Here is a 21,020-nt window from a genome sequence, read left to right on the forward strand (position 1 = left end):
ATTATCCCCTACCCCCTCCCGATTTTTCACACGTGCTGTCTGGTGACCTCTCCCCCCACTGAGCTGGTCAGCACGGTGGCACTGGCAGGGCCCTGCTGCTGCAGCTTTGTAGCGACGCCCGGTGGCCCTCGACGGAGTTCGTCACCATCCAGCAGCTGCCCTCGCGAGCGCGTCGCCAGCCTGCGCCTTTGCTAGACACGTGACCGGGGCGAAGGGGTGGCTGCTCCTTAGCCTAACGGCAAGGTTCTGCACGCCCCTAGGCAACGGGTGACGACATACACCCGTCAGTCCCTGATTGCTCCTCCGGGATGCAGGGCGGAGTCTATCCTCAGATCACGTGATGCTCCCCTCAGCTGGTTGAACACGAAGGCTGCCTCCCTCCGCTTGAGAATGGCCCACGTGACCCCAATGTTTACATGCTCTCAGCTGGTGGACCCCTCCCCCTCTGCAGCCGCTCACATCGACCCAAACAGCGGAGAGCGAGCGCGTGCGGGGGGAGCGCAGGGCTAGTGCTGCGGGACTGCCCCTCCCCCACCCCCCCGGCCGGAGACCTGGAGGACGCCGCGGAGGGGTGAGTGCCCGCGCGCGGGGGCAGCTGCCGGGCCGGGAGGCGCTCGGATGCCCCGGGGAGGGTCGCGGCGTAGATTGGACCCGAGGGACTCGGTGGCTGGGGAGGGGGCGGCCGGATGGGCCCTACACCAACCGCGGGGCAGGTAGAGCGCTACCCCCGGTCCCAGCCCGGAGTCTGGCCCCCCTCCCCCGCGCGCCGCTCCCCGCTGCGGGTCGGGCGGGGGTGGTTGTTTCATACTCTGGACTCGCCGCCCCCTGCCCTGCACGTCGGCTCTGGGCTGGCCTGGGGGGGCAGTGGCGAGAGACGGCCCCCGAGCGGAGGGGGGAGGGCGGGGGGCAGTGTCGAGGGACGGCCCCCGAGCGGAGGGGGAGGGCGGGGGGGGGCAGTGGCGAGGGACGGCCCCCGAGCGGAGGGGGAGGGCGGGGGGGGCAGTGGCGAGGGACGGCCCCCGAGCGGAGGGGGAGGGCGGGGGGGGCAGTGTCGAGGGTCGGCCCCCGAGCGGAGGGGGGAGGGGGGAGCGGGGGGGGCAGTGGCGAGGGTCGGCCCCCGAGCGGAGGGGGAGGGCGGGGGGGGGCAGTGTCGAGGGTCGGCCCCCGAGCGGAGGGGGAGGGCGGGGGGGGCAGTGTCGAGGGTCGGCCCCCGAGCGGAGGGGGGAGGGGGGAGCGGGGGGGGCAGTGGCGAGGGTCGGCCCCCGAGCGGAGGGGGAGGGCGGGGGGGGGCAGTGGCGAGGGACGGCCCCCGAGCGAAGGGGGGAGGGCGGGGGGCAGTGTCGAGGGACGGCCCCCGAGCGGAGGGGAGGGCGGGGGGGGCAGTGTCGAGGGACGGCCCCCGAGCGGAGGGGAGGGCGGGGGGGGGCAGTGTCGAGGGACGGCCCCCGAGCGAAGGGGGGAGGGCGGGGGGCAGTGTCGAGGGACGGCCCCCGAGCAAAGGGGGGAGGGCGGGGGGCAGTGGCGAGGGACGGCCCCCGAGCGGAGGGGGGCGCTGTGCAGGTCTGTCCGGCCCAGCAATTTGGCAGGCGTATTGGGGACTCGAACAGCCCCGCCGCTCCCTCCTCGCGGGTGCAGTTTGGTAGGTTTTGGGGTTGAAGGGTTTGGTCTCTTTGGCTGCTGCTCTCCTTCCCCCCAAGCTCGCCAGTCAAAGCGGGGGAGCTTTTGGGGGGAGGGGAGGCTCTCCTGCACGTTTGGGTCGCAGGGGGACAAATTTGATTTGCCCTGTCGGGAGCCGTGGAGGGGCGCTGGTAGGGAGAGGAACTGAAAATAGGATAGGCCCCTATATCCCCTGCTTACACTACGGTGGGTAACTGTAGTGTCTGTGCATGGCTGACAGCAGCAGCCGGGGCCTTTAAAGATGTATGTCTGTGTCCCCGCCCCGGCCTTTGCCATAAACCACATTGTGTCTCTGTTTACGGTGTCGTGTCTGCTTTGGCTCAGAACAATGTAGGGGGGGGGGGGGCAAGAACGGGCTTCGGAACAGCCACCTTGCTGCTTAGCTGTGTTTTCTTTGTTGTCTTTTCAGGTGGGAGGGGGACTAGCCGTGATTCAGATTCTACCTGTAGCTCCCACTCTGGCTGTAGGTTTAGTTTTGTTTTGGTTTTTTTTGCCTCGCTGGAGCTGTCAGCGGCTCATGGTGAAGTTGGAGATGAGGAAGCTGGTGCTGGTGGGAGGAATCATCCTGGCATTTATTTGATATGCAAGCAGCAGCTTAGGCCTGGTCTCTGTAGTCTCCTCTTCCTATCTGTGTAGCAGAGGATATGGCCCGCAGTTCTGATATACTTCAGCCCCAAGGGAGAAAGCAAAGGAGAAAAGGTGTATTTAGAGTTTGTGAGAGTTTGTCTGTGTCTGCTGAGTATGTGTGTCTCTTTGCAGTGCCTGCTAGCACCTTAGAGTTACTGTTCTCACTAGTTAGGCAATGTCTCCACTGTAAAGTGAGAGTGTGATAATAGCATGGGTAGGCATATTTATGCTAACTTGAATCTAGGTAGTATGGGTAACATTAGTGGTGAAGACATGGCAGCATGAGCTAGCAATTCTTGTTGATTCTAGACCCCTGCCTAACAGGTTAATTGAAACCTGCTGTTGCTTTAGGGTTGCTAACTTTCTAATCCCACAAAACCTATAACAGGGGTCGGCAACCTTTCAGAAGCGATGTGCCGAGTCTTCATTTATTCACTCTAATTTATGGTTTCGGGCACCAGTAATACATTTTAATGTTTTTTAGAAGGTCTCTCTCTGTAAGTCTATACATTATATAACTAAACTAGTGTTGTATTGTAAAATAAACAAGGTTTTCAAAATGTTTAAGAAGCTTCATTTAAAATAAAATTAAAATGTTGATCTTATGCTGCCGGCCCGCTCAGCCCACTGCTGGTCTGGGATTCTGTTCATCTAGGCCGGCAGCGGGCTGAGCGAGGCCTGTGGCCGGGACCCCGGCTGGCAAGGGTCCGTCAGCCAGAACCCAAGACCAGCAGCAGGCTGTGCGGGGCCAGGACCCAGAGGGCTGGAGGCTGGGTATGTGGGGGGTGTAGGTGTCAGGACAGAGAGGGGCCTGGGTATGGGTGGTGGTGCCGGTGTCAAGGCTAGGGTTTGGTGGGTTGGAGGATGAAGGAGTCAAGCAGAGGGCTGGGTGTGTATGAGGGAGGTACAGGGCTCAGGGCAGGGGCCTGAGGGGTGTGCAGGGCTCAGGGCAGAGGGCGTGGTGTGTGTGTGGGGGGTCAGGGCTCAGGGGAGAGGGCTGGTGACTGCCCCCCTAAGAACTCCCAACCCTGCTGCTCCTTGTCCCCTGACTACCCTGTCCTGGGACCCCTGCCCCCCAGAACTCCACCCCCCATCTAAGCCTCCCTGTTCCTTGTCCTCGGACTGGACCCTATCCCCTACCTGTCCCCTGACTGCCCTGACCCTTATCCACACCCCAGTCCCCAGCCAGACCCCCGGGACTCCCATGCCTATCCAAACACTCCCCGCCCCTGACAGGACCCCCAGAACTCCCGACCCATCCAACCCCCCCGACTCCCTGCCTGCGCCAACCCCTCTCCACACTCCTGCCTCCTGACAGGACCTCCAGAACTCCCAATTCATACAACCCCCCCAGCTCCTTGTCCCCTGACCACCCTGTCCAGAGACCCCCCACCCTAACTGCCCCCCCAGGACCCTCCTTGCTCCCGGTCCCCTGACTTCCCTGAACCCTATCCACCCCTGCCCCCTCACAAACCCCAGGACTCCCATGCCCCATCCAACCCCCCCTGCTCCCTGACTGCTCCCTCCAGAGACCCACGCCCCAACCCCCCATGGGACCCCACATCCCCATCCAACCCACCCTGCTCCCTGTCCCTTGACTGCCCCCACCCCTTATCCAACCCCCCCAGCCCTGGGCCCTTTACTTTGAGGCTCCACGCAGAGCCAGACACGCGGCTCCGCTGGAGAGCACAGCCCCGGCCCTCAGAGCGCTGCGCGCGGCGGCGGCTGACCTCCAGTTGAGCAGGGAGCGTGTCTGCCTCCCCGCGGAGCCAAATGCTGCCCCGCGGGAGCACGCAGCCCCGACCCCCCAGAGCGCTGCACACGGTGGCAGGGCTCCAGGGGAGGGGCCGGCAGCTTGCTGTGCTCGGCCGACGCTCTGGCCCCGGAGCGTGGACCCCGCGGCTTGCCGTGCCGGGAGAGTGGGGCCATTGCCCACCCCGTGCGCACGGCTATGCTTCTGCTCCCTGCTCCCACGGGGGGAGCAGAGGGCAGAGGAGAGCGGGCTGGGCTGGGCAGGATTTTTAATGGCATGCTGGAGTCCGGACAGGCTCCAGCGTGCCATTAAAAATTGGCTCGCATGCCGTCTTTGGCATGCGTGCCATAGGTTGCCGACCCCTGCCCTATAATATGGAGATATACCTATCTCATAGAACTGGAAGGGACCCCAAAAGGTCATCAAGTCTAGCCCCCTGCCTTCACTATCAGGACCAAGTACTGATTTTGCCCCAGATCCGTAAGTGGCTCCCTCAAGGATTGAGCTCACAACCCTGGGTTTAGCAGGCCAATGCTTAGCCCTGCCCCGCCCCTGCTCACTACATTCCCCCTTCCTCGGTGGCTTGCTGTCCTCCACCCTCAGGGGTGGCTCCAGGCCCCAGCATGCCAAGCGCGTGCTTGGGGGGGGCGCTCTGCCGGCACCGCAAGGGCGGCAGGCAGGCTGCTCTCGGCGGCTTGCCTGCGGAGGGTCCGCTGGTCCCGTGGCTTCGGAGGACCTCCCGCAGGCAAACCGTCGGAGGCAGCCTGCCTACCGTTCTTGGGGTGGCAAAATCCCTAGAGCCACTCCTGCCCACCCTCACTCACTTTCACTGGGCTGGGGCAGGCGGTTGGGGTGCAGGAGAGGGTGAGGGATCTAACTGGGGGTGTGGGCTCTAGAGTGCAGCCAGAAATGAAGGGTTTACAGTGTGGAAGGGTGCTCTGGACTGGGTGTTGGGGTATGGGAGGGGGTGAGAGCTTCGGCTGGGGGTGCAGGCTCTGGGATGGGACTGGGGATGAGGGGTTTGGGGTGCAGGAGAAGGCGCAGGGCTGGGTCAGGTGTTTGGGGTACAGGCGTACCTCTGGCGGCTTCCGGCCAGAGGTGCACCGGGGGAGGGACGGGGGCTAAGGCAGGCTTCTTGCTTGTCCTGACTCTGAGCTGCACCCTGGAAGTGGCCAGCAGGTCCTGGTCCTAGGCGGAGGCACGGCAGGTGGCTCTGTGCACTGGTGTCGCCCGCAGGCACCACCCCTGCAGCTCCCATTGGCTGCGGTTCCTGGCCAGTAGGAGTGCGGAGCTGGTGCTCGGGGCAGAGGCAGCGCATGGAACCCCATGGTCCCCCCCGCCTAGGAGCCGGACCTGCTGGCTGCTTCTGAGGCACAGTGCAGAGCTAGGACAGGTAGGGACTAGCCTTTTAATGGCCCAGTTGGCAGTGCTGGCCGGAGCCACCAGGATCCCTTTTGGACTGGGTGTGCTGGTAAAAAAAAAAAAAAAAAACTGGACACCTGGTCACCCCATGTTTCTTTAGTTGCAAATATATAACTACTCACCTTTATAAACAGGCATAACTCCCACTAATGACAATAAATAGACTTTGGGGCCCAATCAGTGCCACAGATAAACATAATGAACTACACAGTCCGCATTTTTGTATTTTATATACAGTACACACACAAATGTCAAGTGCTCAAAGGTTATGCATACTTGCATTTGATGTGTAAATGTAAGAAAATCAAGGTTGCCTGTGCTTTTTAGCTTCTCTCTATTTGAATCAGATTACTTCCTCCATGCTGTCGGGGTGCTAGTGGGTTGGGGATGCCATTAAACATGGCAGAGACAGGCTTGCTGCCTTCATGTGTAGTGCCCAGCCTCCCAGCAGCCAGTACAGCTTCATCCTGTAGTCCTGAGCTGAAGTATGATTCATCACTGTGGGGACCAGGCATGTGCAGTCTGGTCAGTACTAGGGGTACGTCCACACTACCCGCCGGATTGGCGGGTAGCGATCTATCTGTCAGAGATTGATTTATCGCGTCTTGTCTAGACGTGATAGATTGATCCCCGAATGTGCTCCCCGTCCACTCAGGAACTCCACCAGGGCGAGAGGCAGAAGCGGAGTTGATGGGGGAGCCGCATCCATTGATCCCGCGCTGTGAGGATGGGAGGTAAGTCGAAATAAGATATGTCAACTTCAGATACACTATTCTCGTAGCTGAAGTTGTGCATCTTATATCGACACCCCCCCTCCCCCCAAGTATAGACCAGGCCTAGGAGCTGAGAGGTTTGAGCATGCTCACTGAGGACGGACTCTTTGGCGCTATTAGCAGCTAATGTCTAAGTCTCTATTGAGTCACAAGGGTCTTTTTTCCCACCTTGCAGAGCAGATTGTGGCTTTCTGGAGCCAGTCAGTACCTATTATTAACTTGTTTGTATAACAATAGGGCCTTGAAATCCCCACCAAGAGCAGCGTACCATTGTGGTAGGTGCTGTACATACACATACAATAGAACCTCAAAGATATGAACACCAGAGTTATGGACTTACCAGTCAACTGGATACCCTGTGGAACCCAAAGTAATCAATCAGGCAGCAGCAGAGACAAAAACAAAGAAAACAGCTTCCCTCCCCCCCTCCCCCCTGGGGCTTTTGCCTTGGGACTTCAGCCCTCAGGGCTTCAGCCGGGGAAGGAGTGGGGTTGGGGCTGCAGCCGCAGCGGGAGGGAGGGGTTGGGGGGAGGGAGGCAGGGTTCCAGGCATAGGGTGGGGGGCAGGGCTTCTGACCCTTCGGAGCACTGGGGCTCAGGACTTTAAACGTGGGGGGAGCGCTGGGGCTTGTGGAACATTTCAAAGTTACAAACAACCTCCGTTCCTGAGGTGTCCGTAATTCTGAGGTTCTACTGTAGTAAGAGACAGTCCCTGCTCTGAGGAGCTTACAGCCTAAATAGAATGGGAGAACAGAAATATCATCCTTGTTTTGAGTCACAGAGACTAAAATGCATTGCTCAAAACCACACAGGAAGTCTTTATGGAAAGTTAGAAATCGAACCTAGATTTCTTGAGTCCTAGTGCAGTGCCTTCACTACAAATCCACCTTCCTCTTTTTTGTACTTTGGTAAGAGAAGCAGTGTCTCAAAAGCAATTTAGGGCATTCTTTCTCACCAGCTTTTCTCCAGTTTGATAAGTGTGTTTTATTCACTGAAATTACACTGGAGAGTGAGAATCTCTAGTGTGACCAGACGGTTGGACCTTCTAACTGAGGGGACATAATCAGGCTCCCTGAGATAGGACAATAAATTTGTGGGTTTGGAAATATTTGTATCTGTAAACCTCATCTAATTTTCTGTCCTCCTTTTTTCTTAATCTCTTCATGATGCTTTTTCTCATAAGGAGATGTGTCATTCCCCTCCTCCCCTGTAAGCCTATATTAAATATGATTGTAATGTTAGGGTATGTCTACACTACGGGATTATTCCGATTTTACGGAAATCGATTTTTGGAAACAGATTGTATAAAGTCAAGTGCACGCGGCAACACTAAGCACATTAACTCGGCGGTGTGCGTCCATGTACCGAGGCTAGCATTGACTTCCGGAGTGTTGCACTGTGGGTAGCTATCCCATAGCTATCTCATAGTTCCTGCAGTCTCCCCCGCCCATTGGAATTCTGGGTTGAGATCCCAATGCATGATGGGGCCAAAAATTTGTCACGGGTGGTTATGGGTAAATGTCATCAGTCAATCCTCCCTCCGTCAACGGCAGACAGTCATTTCGCACCCATTTCCCTGGATTGCCCAGGCAGATGCCATAGCACGGCAACCATGGAGCCCATTCAGCCTTTTTTCACTGTCACTGTATGTCTACTGGATGCTGCTGACAGACGCGGTACTGCAATGCTACACAGCAGCATCCCCTTGCCTTTTGCAAGTTAGCAAAGACAGTTACCAGCTCCACTGTACCGTCTGCTGCTTTGCAAGTTGGCAATGACGGTTACCAGTCATACTGTACCGTCTGCTGCTGTCATGGGTGCTCCTGGTCGGCCTCAGTGACGTCGGTTGGGGGAGCCTGGACAAAAATAGGAATGACTTCCCAGGTCATTCTCTTCTTTAAATTTTGTCTAAAGGTAGAGTCAGTCCTGCCTAGAATATCAGGCAAGCCTACTAAAGAACCAGAGAGGCAAACGGCTGCTCTGGGTCAGAGCCCCAGAGATCCCGCAGAAATGATGAGCTGCATGCCATTCTAGGGGGTGCCCCTGCAACAACCCCACCCGTTGCTTCCCTCCTTCCCCACCCCTCCTGGGCTACCGTGGCAGTTATCCTCCCATTTGTGTGATGAAGTAATAAAGAATGCATGAATAAGAAACAACACTGACTTTATTGCAAGCAGAGATCAAAGCGGGGAGGGGAGGGCGGTTGGCTTACAGTGAAGTAGCGTGAACCACCATTCTGTGGAAAACGGTGCCAGCATCCAGTACAGGAGTCCTATGCGCTGGCACTAATATACATATATCCTGAACCACCTGCGACAATGTTTTTGACTCTTCAGGCTTTGGGAGCTCAGCCCAGAATTCAGATGGTTTTCAGAGAGTGCAGGAACGTGGGATAGCTACAGTCGTCAGTCGCCCCTCCCTCTATGAGCATCCATTTAATTCTTTGGCTTTCTGGTACGCTTGTCTCAGCTCATTAAGTTTCACACAGCACTGTGTTGAGTCCCTGTTGTGGCCTCTGTCCATCATGGCCTTGGAGATTTTTTTCAAATGTTTTGGCATTTCGTCTTTTGGAATGGAGTTCTGATAGAACAGATTCATCTCCCCATACAGAGATCAGATTCAGTATCTCCCGTAAGGTCCATGCTGGAGCTCCTTTTTGATTCTGGGACTGCATGGTCACCTGTGCTGATCAGCGCTCCACGCTGGGCAAACAGGAAATGAAATTCAAAAGTTCATGGGGCTTTTCCTGTCTGTCTGGCCAGTGCATCCGAGTTCAGATCGCTGTCCAGAGCGGTTACAATGGTGCACTGTGGGATTGCTCCCGAAGGCCAATACCGTCAAATTGCGGCCACACTAACCTTAATTCGAAATTGCAATACCGATTTTAGCGCTACTCCCCTCGTCGGGGAGGAGTACAGATATCGGTATTAAGAGCCCTTTATATTGATATAAAGGGCTTCATTGTGTGGATGGGTGTGGGGTTAATTCGGTTTAACACTGCTAAATTTGAGATAAACTCATAGTGCAGACCAGGCCTTAGGTGCTCAGATACCACAATGACAAGTGGAGTATGAATGCTTGGAGAGAGACTATTTATGAGGGGGTCATGTGTTCATGCTGTATCCTAGCCATTGCACTGTGTCAGTGGAACTCGGAATACTTGATGAGGTCAGAGAAACACTGATGCACTCACTACATTGTATAGAAAAGTCAGTTTGCACTTTAAGGGGTAGATTCTCTGTAGGCTAACGTATGGTTGATGGTTGCAGTTTTCCCAGAACTTGGGTGGAGAGGGGGTTCTCACTTGATAGCCAATTTGAAATATAGCATTAGGAGTATTGGAGGGACAGAACTGGTACGCAGTGCCAAATTCTGTAAAAAGCGACAGAATCCTGTGGCACCTTATAGACCAGGGGTCGGCAACCTTTCAGAAGTGCTGTGCTGAGTCTTCACTTATTCACTCTAATTAATTTAAGGTTTTGCATGCCAGTAATGCAATTTAACGTTTTTAGAAGACCTCTTTCTATAAGTCTATAATATATAACTAAATGATTGTTGTATGTAAAGTAAATAAGGTTTTAAAAATGTTTAAGAAGCTTCATTTAAAATTAAATTAAAATGTAGAGCCCCCCCGGACCGGTGGCCAGGACCTGGGCAATGCGAGTGCCACGGAAAACCAGCTCCCGTGTCACCTTTGGCACCCGTGCCATAGGTTGCCTACCCCTGTTATAGACTAACAGAAGTATTGGAGCATAAGCTTTCGTGGGTGAATACCCACATGCGTCTGACAAAGTAGGTATTCACCCACGAAAGCTTATGCTCCAATACTTCTGTTAGTCTATAAGGTGCCACCCTTTGTCGCTTTTTACAGATCCAGATTAACACTGATACTCAGTGCCAAATTCTGTACACTTGAAAATGAGACACCAGCAGGGATGCTGGAGCAGTTTTTATAGTGGGGGTGCTGAGAGCTATTGAACCAAACTGTAAACCCTGTATATAATGGAAACCACTTCAAGCCAGGGGGTCCTGCTACACTCCCAGCACCCCTAATTCCAGTACCTATGGACACCAGTTTGCCAAAATTGGATGTGTATCCACATAGAAGCTGATAGCTTCTATCCCTGGTGAGGGTGTTGGATGTTAATCCTTGTTTTATTTTCAGCATGGAAACATACTCTAAGGGGTAAAAAGATCTTTTAATTATATAGTGTCTCAGGACTATAGGGTTGTTATAAAAGAAAGCTTGATTATTATGTTGCTAAATTTTGGCTCAAACAGGCTTTAAACATAGAGGTAAATATTTTTTTAAGGTTTTCATGATTCCTGGAGCTAAATTTGGAAGCAGTCTCTAGAAAATGATTGCAGCGTATCATTTATACATTGTGATTGCAACATGTGTGCAAATAACATCCCAAGGAGTTATGTTAAACCCTTGAAGATTAACCCAAACTACAGATTATGCAAAATTGTGTGTGCAGACAGTAGCCTTTGAAGTTTTCTCAAAGCAGCTTTTAATAAAAACAAGTCTCTATAGCCCTAAAATAATCTAGAGGTGACATCAGGTGTCACCATGGAAACTCAAGCTTCATTCCTGTGTGCAACTGGGTGGAGTTCTAGAATAGGGAGGTGACCTTTTGACAGGAATAAATCTGTTACTCCAGTTGGCCTATGCCAGAAAAGATTGGATTTGGCCTTCAGCTCAGAGAATGTCTTTAAAGAAGGAAAATTGGAGCACTCTGTATCTCATTTAACATACTGTATAGCCCAAGAAGGGTAAAGAGCTCACTGGAGAAGACCTGATTTGATGATCTAGGACACTAAAAAACCAAACCTCTATTTACGTGTTTTGGAAGACCAAAATGTCAGATGGGGTGTCTCGTTGTGGTTCTTCTAAATCTAAATGTTAGGTGGATTATGAGTAAGACTACGTTTATGTCATAGAGGTCATGGAAGTGACAGAATCTGTGACTTCCAGAGACCTCCATGACATTCTCTGCTTCATCCCCAGGGGCTGTGGGACTCTGGAGTGGGCAACCAGCAGGGACCTGGCAGGATTCTAGCCACAGGCAACAGGGCCCCATGCAAGCTTCCAATGACGGGTGACAGACTCCTGAGGGAGCTCGCCTCAGGGGTCCAGCGATGGGCAACATCCTCGTGCGGTGGAAGGGGGAGGGGGAAGCCTTAAGTGAGCAGCTGGGGGTGTCCCATTTTCTCTTCGTGAAATTATGGTCACTGTGCAGCTCCCAGCTCCCATGGGCAGAGGGGGAACCCCACAGCTCCCAGCCACCATGTTGGTGGGGGAAACCATGGAGCCGCAGCAGCAAAAGTCACAGACAGGTTGTGATGGGTTAGATCCCCCTCTGGTATGCCACCTAATGTACTGGGATTTCACTGAGCCCATCTGCTCCACTAGTCTGGGCTCCCTCTCTCTGTTTTGCTGAATCATGCTGTCTGGCAGCACACACACACACACAGATAGGGAGCATCAGCTGTAGAATCAAACAGAGCCTGCAAACAGCTCTCTGTGAGACTGTTTAGCTAGGAAATTGCCCAGCACTCTAGTGCCACTTCCCTGTGGAAAGTACACGCAAGATAATAGTGTGTTGCACTGTATAGAAAGATCTGCGAAGCACAAGCTCATAAAAAAATTGCCCTCTCCCTCAATGTGAAGAGAGAGATGCACTGTTTCTTGCCCCCCTCCCAAAGATATGGATTGAACAAACTAGGTTATGTTATAAACAAGAAATAAGTTTAACTATAAAAGACAGATTTTAAGTGATTATAAGGGATGGCAAACAGAACAAAACAGATTACTAAGCAAATAAAACAAAGCATGCAAACTAAGCTTGGTTCACTAAAGAAACAGGTAACAAAATGTAATTTCTCCCCCTAAATGTTTAATTAGGCAGGATGCAGCGTTTCTGTTGCTCAGAGTTCCAGTTACTTCTCTTTACAGACTAGACTCCTCTGTCATAGTCTGGACTCAGCCCTTGCCTTTCCCACCGCTTGGTTCCTTTTTCTCTTCAGGTACTTTCAGCAGTCTTTCTTCTTGGGCAGCAAGGCAAATGGAGAAGAGTCCTGTTTGCCTTACTCCCCAGCCTTAAATAAGATTTACATAATGCGGGAATCTTGACCTCCCACTCCTTTTAGTGGAAAATTACTAGAAGTCCAAGATAGTGTTTAGTACCAGGTGACAGGACCACCTGACCTAGTAGCGTCACAGCTATGTCCCATGACACCTCTCAGGAAGGAGAGAGATCAGTATCTTTAAAGTCTTGTTTCTTCCTAATGGCCTATCAAAGCTGATGGCCTATTGTTTGGTGGGTGTCTCCCAAATACACACACAGTTGTAATTGTTACATAGTCAACATTCGTAATTTTAGATACAGAAATGATACATGCATACAAATTGAATAATCACATTCAGTAAATCATAACCCTTCCAATGATACTTTATGCAACCCATTTTGCATAAAATATATCTTAGTTAGACCATATTCATATCATAACCATATTTCTATGAAAAATATGGGGTGTAACATCACACAGGTCACGGCTTCCGTGAATTTTTGTTTATTGACTGTGACCCGTCCGTGACTTTTTTACTAAAAATAACCAAGACAAAATCTTAGCCTTAATTATGTGAGTACAGTTCATAGTTTCTTTCTAATTCTATTTTTGTATCCATTACTGTTCTTGTAAATGCTACATACTATTTTATTCCCATGTGGGATTGTTGTTTGAGTAAAGTTACGGAGTCTTATAATTTATCTGCTTTGTCTTTGAGTTCAGAAGAGAGAAAAGAGAGTGTGGATGTGAAACAAATTAATACAAGAACCTGTGAAAACCACTTTTAAGGACAGAGCTAGTACTTGTTGGAGACTTCCTGATGGTGAGCTGTCACTGAATGTAAAACTGTTCAGAAAAAAAGAAATATATACATATGCTTAATCAATTAAATCCAGTTAAAAATTAATGTGTTGTATTGGTACCTTCAGGGGCAATTTCCAGAGACCTAAGGGAGTTAGGTGCCCAACTCTCATTAAAAGTCTTTCATGCCTCTTAGAAAATCTGTTATTAAATCATGTACATCTCTACCCTGATATAGCGTGACCTGATATAACACAAATTTGGATATAATGTGGTAAAGCAGCGCTCGGGGGGGGCGGCTGTGCACTCCGGCGGATCAAAGCAAGTTCGATATAACACAGTTTAATCTATAACGCAGTAAGATTTTTTGGCTCCCGAGGACAGTGTTATATCAGGGTAGAGGTGTATTATCGTATATACTTTGTAACGCTTCTGTACTACATTTTTGCCAAGTCTGTTGGAAGTAGCAATTACTGTACTAAACTTTTTTCTTTTTGCTTTAAGTCTTTGGCCTGCTACTCAAAAATACAAAGATTTTTCTTCATTGAAGAGGTCCAAATTTCCACTGAAGGGGGTGCACAAAGAAACTAAAAACTAATAGGGCCACTAAAAATGTAATTTTAGAAACCATGATTGTCAGAAAATAGATTACATTTTAACTTATCACTTTAATCCTGAGATGCTGGTAGTTTCGTAAATCTGACAATGTTGAGGTATCCCCAAACACCAACTTTAGTAAATACCCAGTTGAATCTCTGAAACAACTGTGCCATCAGCCAGACACAGTGAAAATAATTTCTCCCATCCAGGGACAGTTCTTTACTTCATCTACTGATGTTGAGCACAGCTGTGCGCAGAGTAACAAACAATAGTACTAAAGGACGCATTGAGGTCAACAGGACTATTCACATGCTTAAAGCTAAGAATGTGCTTACATGCTTTTGTTGGATCAAGATTTGTTTACTGAGGATGGGACAAGTATTTTGCATGTGGGAACTGAAGGCATTGAACTTGAGGGCACTGAAAAGTTAAGGTCTTGTCTATACTGGGAGTTAAGAGTAATCAACTAAAGGGGCGGAAGGTAAATATGCAGAAGTTAATGCCTGCTAAATCCCTGTGTGGACACACTGATTCAGAAGTGAAGTGGCCACTTTACTTCTGAAAGAGAACATCCACATGGATGTTTAATGTGCATTAACTTCACACCTTTAATTGATTTGACTTAACTTTTCTGAATGTCCCCATGTAGACCAGCCCTAAGTGAGGTAGTGGGATTCAGACTATCTGTTTAAAACCATAAAACTAATTCCATGAAAGACACAGACAAACTTTGTTTTAATTATGCATTTATAGTTACTCTAACATTGAGTTTGCTATAACTTATAATGCCATTTTAAAGCAACAAAACATGAGGAATATTAGGGGAAAAGGTAGCTGTAACAGAGTTAGTCCATTTAGCAGTATCAACAACTGTTAAAAATAAAGGTGTAGACAATTTTAATTCTCTTAGCGTATGCGCAGTGTGCACAGCCATTTGATAGCATCATCGTCATCCAGGTGAAGAGCCAGTTGTCCATCATCAAAATAAGCCAGCAGGCACTTGTCAAGGATGTCTGAAGTTGACTGCATCTACAGCACAGGTCATTAGAGAAACTCCATTTTGAAGAGATTGTCCACACAATTACCGTGCCCTAAACTGGTTCAGGGATGACCACAGGTGCCTTGGCATGTCAAAACCTGGTGGGCAGACGGTTGGGTCGGTGACTAGAGAGTGATTAACGACTGTTGTCATTGACTACTTGTTATACCAAGCAGATTCCACCATCATGTCATGCGGTGGCATAAGTGATCATAAAGGGGGTCTAAAAGACAGACAAACTGGCGAGTGATCAAAGAGGTCTGAATACAAAGGGAAATCACTGTTTTCACAGGTCTTGGCCATGAACATGCTGGAGGCTCCCTCATAGCAGCTATGGGGCAGTGCTATGATACTAAGGGCATGTTTTCACTAGCAATGTTAAAGCGTTGCTGCGGTGGCTGTGTAGTCGCAGCACCAGCACTGGGAGAGAGCTCTCCCAGCACTGTAAAGAAAAAAATCACCTCTGCGACGGGGATAGCTCCCAGCGCTGGGAGCACGGCTCCCAGTGCTAGTGCACTGTCTACACTGGCACTTTACAGCGCTGAAATTTGTAGCGCTCGGGGGGTGTTTTTTCAAACCTTGAGCGAGAAAGTTCCAGCGCTATAAAGTGCCAGTGTAGATAAGCCCTAAGTATTGGCAGCCATGGCAATGGATTTGCATGCAATGTCCTGGTAACAATGTGCATAGCTTTGTATGAGATGAGTCTCATGTGAGACGAGTGACACCAGACAGGAGCAGAGTACTCTACTGTTGAATAGCAGAGGGCTGATGTTCTAAGTGTCCAGGCTGGGCCGGCCAGTTTTCTGAGCAAGTTGCTTTTACAGTTAATATGTGGCATCGAGTGTTTGTTTTTACAATCAGCATCTAAAATATGTAAACCATTCAGGAACCAGACACTTGGAAATGACAGAAACATTGTGTAAAAATTCAGCTGCCTCCCTGGTTGAAACATTTTGTCCTGCACCAAGTATCTTAAGAAGTTGCTGGTTTCATGTCACAATGATTTTTCTATATGACATTGATGTCTTTTAAAATAACATCCAAACCTTAAAAATGCTTTGCTTTCATTTATTCTATCTATAACAGTTATAATTTGCCTAATTTTAAAATACATATTTTTAGTAAACTCATGAATAAACAATGTGGCTATATAAATACATCTTTCAGTGAAAGAATGCCTTTTTCCTGATGATGGCTTTTAATTAATAGCTGTAGTTGTATTCAGCAGTGATCAAACAGCATGAATCTAATGGCAAGTAAAGCCAACTTGAAAAATCTTGCTAGGGTGAATAGCCAGAAAGTTGGTAATAAGTAGAGCACTGGAGTGCATACTGTACAGAAAATCTGGCATTGGCAGGGGGACGGATAAGATGACCTAAATGGTCATTTCTCTTTATAACGTGTGAATCTATGAATTGATGATCCAGATGTGAAAGTAGTCATGAAATTTTAAGGGCAGTATATAATATACTGTTTGATAAATGATGTGCCATCATATGTAATTGTGCAAAAATCTGAAAGTATAGTCCTTTCGGGTGCAATAAATGTACCACTTGCCATCAGTTCTTGGGGAATACTACACTACAAAATTAAGTCGACTTAAGTTACAACGACTTACAGCCACCACTCTAATTAAACAGCTAGTGCATATCCATACTACAGCCCTTGTGTCGGCAGAGCACATCCATGTTAGCAGCTCTTGCATAGACACAGAAAGCAGTGCACCGTAGGTAGCTATCCCACTGTGCAATTGGTCACCATCTGCTATAGTGTGTATTGGAAAGTGTTGCAATGCCTCATGGGGGCAGGCACAGTGTCCCATTATGCATTCTTTCTCCATTTCATCATTACATAGGTTTCCTAAAGCATTCCATGGATTGTTGGTTCTGGGCTCAAAACAAGCACTGAGTGGTGGGATTGCATCATTATGGGATAATGAGCATTGGCTGCAGAACTTTTGGTTCCACAAAGCCACCTTCCTGAAACTGTGTGTGGAGCTCACCTCAGCCCTATGACACAGGGACACCAAAATGAGAGCAGCACTAACTGTGGAGAAGCTAGTGGCAATCATTGTAGGGAAGCTGGCAATGCCAGACTGCTATCGATCAAGTCAAGAATCAGTTTGGAGTGGAGAAAAACACCCCGGAGGTTACTGTGATGCAAACATTAACTACCTCCTGTTATGAACGACTGTAACTCTGGGCAATTTGCTTGAAATAGTGGATGTTTTTGAAGCAATGGGATTCCATAACTGCAGTGGGGCGATAGATGGCATGTTTATCCCCATTTTGGCCCCAGACCACGTTGTGATGGAGTACATAAACAGAAAGGGCTTCTTTTCTATGGTTTTGCAAACTCCCTTGGATCACTGGGGTTGTTTCACCGACATCAACGTAGGCTTGTCAGGGAAGGTGCATGACGTACACATCTTTAGGAACACGAGCCTGTACAGAAAGCTGCAAGCAGGGACTTTCTTTCCAGACCAGAGGATTACCGCTGGGGATGTGGACATTCCAATAGTGATCCTGAGAGACCCTCCTCCTGTGGCTTATGAAGCCTTACACTGGCCACCGTGACAGCAGCAGGGAGCACTTCAACCACATGCTCAGCTGTTGAATGTGCCTTTGGCCACTTAAAGGGGCACTGCCATTGCCTCCTCAGGAGGTTAGACCTTAGTGAGGAAAATATTCCCATGGTTATAGCTGCCAGTTGTGCCCTTCATAATATATATGAATCAAAGGGGGAGAAGTTTTCCCCGGGGTAGAGTGTGGAAGTGGAGTGGCTGTCTGCTGCTTTTGACTGGCCAGATATTAGAACTGTAAGATGGGCCCAATGGGAGCTATTTGGATCAGGGAGGCTTTGAAGGAGCATTTTAACAATGGGCCACAGTAATTTGTGTTTGTTTAGCCAGGCTTTTTTATTATTATTATTATTATTTTTTTTTTTTTGCACCATGGTAGGAACCTTGTAATGATTACTGTGTGTGTGCTGCTGTGACACTGCAAATGCACCTACTGTTACTATCTCTGAATGTTAACAGTAGTCACCATATGTTGGAGAATAATAGATTCATTCACTTTCCATAAGTTCAGTTTTATTTCACACCCACGGAATCATAATTATGTGTTGGTAACCAGAACTTCCTACATACGGAGAAAAGTATCTTTAAAGGGGAAGGAACAGGAAATTCACAAGCACAGTTGCCAATGAGGATCTTGCAGCTGGTTGTACGTCCAGCTGTCATTCTGCAAATTGTCAAATGAGGTGGAGTGCCTGGGGGGGTACTGCTGAGATCCCTGAGGAAACGAGGAATGTGAGGGGGACGTGTTCAGATGGGAACTGCAACATGTCTATTTGCTATCTCAGCAGCATTATCATCTTTTCCTGCTCCATCTCCTATCCTGACTATCCCTTCCCAATTTCTCACTGATTGCCTCCCTCCTTGCTTTCTGCTCACAATCTGAAGCAACTGACGACTGCAGAACCTCCTTGTACATGTCTGTCTTACTCCTCTAGTTTCTTTTCCTTATCTAAGTGATGTGTTCCCCCGGTGTGTGGGAGAACATCAAGGGCACATCTGCAGCTGCTAAAGAAATCATAGACAGATGTGTTATCAGTGCATTAACACTCTTGATGCAAACAAGTAACATCTTTCTATTATGGTGCCTGCTGAAGTAATTGCTGAATGGCATGGCAAAGTTTCCTACCATGTGGAAAGACAGCAGCCTTCCCAAGAAACCTTTGGCAGAGGATTGCTGATTACCTCCAGGAAAGTTTCCTAGAGATCTCTATGGAGGATTCATGGGACATCCTGGTGTGCATAAATAAACTTTTCCACAGGCACCCCTCTGCAGAATGAGTACTTGCCAGAGGCATCAGGCTTGGCAGAGCTGGGCTGCTGATGCTTGCGGTGGGAAGCAGTGGTCAGCACATCCCTCAGCCCGCGCCGCTTCCTGCAGCCCCCAGTGGCCTGGAGCGGCGAACCGTGGCCAGTGGGAGCTGAGATTGGCTGAAACTGTGGACGCGGCAGGTAAACAAACCGGCCACATGCCAAAGGTTTGCTGATCCCTGAGTTATGAAGTCATCCATTTTAGAATTACATCTGAATCAATCTGAAGGCCAAATTTAAGAGTCCTACCTTAGCATCCATTTGTGCATGCACAATTCTGTGTATATAATTACTTGTGTATGAACAAGATACTGTGCACGTGTGCAAAAAGCCATTTGTGCTTAAATAGTTTGCATGTACATATTTAATCATTTGTGCACATAGCAGATTGGTGTTTTTGACGTTTTGATCTGAACTCTTATGCCTAAAACCTTCAACCCCTTACCTGGTAGAAGTCACTAGTTATCCTCCAAAAAGTGTGATTTAAAGTGACAGAATCAATTCAAAAATAGCACTTCTGTCTTCTAAGATTATAAGAAATACATTTTGTTTTACTTGCTAATAACATTTAGTCTGTCAATTTGACAGTGCTTTCAGTAGTCAGTTTTGCTCCTTTGTATGGTGAATGTTTCCTTATGTTTGTGTGGGGCTTTTGCACAGCAGGAAGAGAGAAAATTTAAAAGTGGAAGTGGAGGAGCTGGTGTTGTAACTGAAGCTACTTGAACCACTTCTTGAAATTTGACTTCATTACAGTTGATGTGTCGCTTTCTAAATGTCCCTTTAAGTAGTTTACCAGTTATTTCTGTGGTTTCCTTTTTAAGTGTGGAGAGAATAAATGAGTGCTTATATTTTCCCATGCTGTCAAAATGAGATACAACTTAGTCAATTGTGCATGTCTTCGTAATAAAATCATCTGTCATTTTTCTTGCATGTGTTGGCTAGCAGTGGAAATGGGGCTCCTTTAAATTCTCACTGTTAAGCTGATGAGCTGAACATCTCATTTAAATAAATGTACTATTTCCCGCCTGGTTATTATTTCAGGCTATGTGCATATTTGCTTAGAAATCATTGCATCTACTTACTTTGGTTCCCTTTTGTCTAGTTTGCTTTGCAACCGAAGGTTAAGAAATATATTTATGAAAGCACAGGCTCTTGAGCCCAAGTTTGAGAAAATTGAGGGGAGGCTTGGGGTGAAGCCCTTTTTAAATGTGAATTAGACAATAAGCACCTTTCTTAGAAAAGGGGGTTGGATTTGCAGGGGAGCCAGAACTATCTTAATGGGACTTGATCAGCGTTCCCTCTAATTTATTACGTCAATGTGTGGAATGAATTTTGTTGTGACACACATCACCTCCATATTGGTGCACAAAACAAAATTCATGTGGTGGGGGTTGGGCCGAGGGGTTTGGAGTGTGGGAGGGGGCTCAGGGCCGGGGTAGAGGGTTGGGGTGTGGGGGGGTGGGTGAGGGCTCTGGAGTGGGGCCTGGGATGAGGGGTTTGGGGTGCGGGAGAGGGCTCAGTGCTGGGGCAGAAAGTTGGGGTGTGGGAGGTGAGGGCTCTGGGGTTGGGCCAGGGCTGAGGGGTTTGGGGTGCAGGCTGCCCTGGGGCTGCGAGGGGGGACAAAGGACTCTTTCCCCCCCCGCCCTCTCTCACCGCAGCAGCTCAGGGCCAAGGGAGAGGCGCCTCTCCCTGGCCGTGGCACCTCTGGCTGGGCTGGGCTGAGGGAGGGGGCTCCTCCCCCTGGCCATGGCACTTCAGTTGCGGGAGGGGTGCCTCTCCCCCCAGCCACGACAAGTCCATGCTGGGGGAGAGGCACCTCTCCCCGCCTGCGCCACAGCCCTGAGCCTCTGCACAGGGCTTACTATGCCTCCATGCTCTAAGCCTTTAAGATAAACACCAGATAGGATTTGCCATGTGCCTCAAGCTAAGAGCTGTCCACATTGCAAGCTTATTGCCTACTACCATAGAGTCTACTGAAGCACTCTAATTGGTATTTGAAGAATCAGGCCCTTAGTATACTAGGCCCATATCCTTATTTTTTTTAAACAGAGAAATACTTGACTGTGCATTCTTGTATTCTTGTAGAGACCAACAATCTGTATTAAATACATAGCTCTAGGATGAGGTTTCAAATGTCAAGAATGTAGCCATCTGCTATTTTTAGCCTTGACCTCGCTTGTATATTCTTTTGCTGCAGCAGTTACGCATGAAGAAACCTTAAGTCATGCTCAAAAGTATTGATTGTCATATATAAAAGGCTAGGTGTGCACTTTTAGCTGTGATCGCTTTAATCTGTGTAATATCCTAATCTTGAGTAAAGTATGACTCTTAACACATCTCCACAATACCTGGGTTTATGCCAGCTCCA

The 21,020-nt window shown here is 49.2% G+C and overlaps 1 protein-coding gene across 5 annotated transcripts in view; it reads left to right on the forward strand.

The window, feature by feature from the left end:
* The first annotated feature begins 391 nt into the window (after positions 1 to 391).
* PCMTD1 (protein-L-isoaspartate (D-aspartate) O-methyltransferase domain containing 1) overlaps positions 392 to 21,020 on the forward strand; it is a 95,521-nt gene continuing 74,892 nt past the window's right edge. Inside the window, exons 1-2 of one of the 5 annotated variants that reach the window (XM_045005254.1) lie at positions 438 to 571; positions 13,047 to 13,146. Coding sequence is in view for 1 of the 5 variants with exons in the window: in XM_045005258.1 (XP_044861193.1) it covers positions 417 to 571 (155 nt within the window). In the remaining 4 variants the exon portion in view is untranslated. Of the gene's footprint in view, positions 572 to 1,554; positions 1,640 to 13,046; positions 13,147 to 21,020 lie in introns of those variants that run through there. The other 4 variants (XM_045005258.1, XM_045005253.1, XM_045005259.1 and 1 more) reach the window with 4 other exon arrangements.

This window comes from Mauremys mutica, chromosome 2 (assembly GCF_020497125.1).
Source record: "Mauremys mutica isolate MM-2020 ecotype Southern chromosome 2, ASM2049712v1, whole genome shotgun sequence".
In the NCBI taxonomy this organism is placed as follows: domain Eukaryota; kingdom Metazoa; phylum Chordata; order Testudines; family Geoemydidae; genus Mauremys; species Mauremys mutica.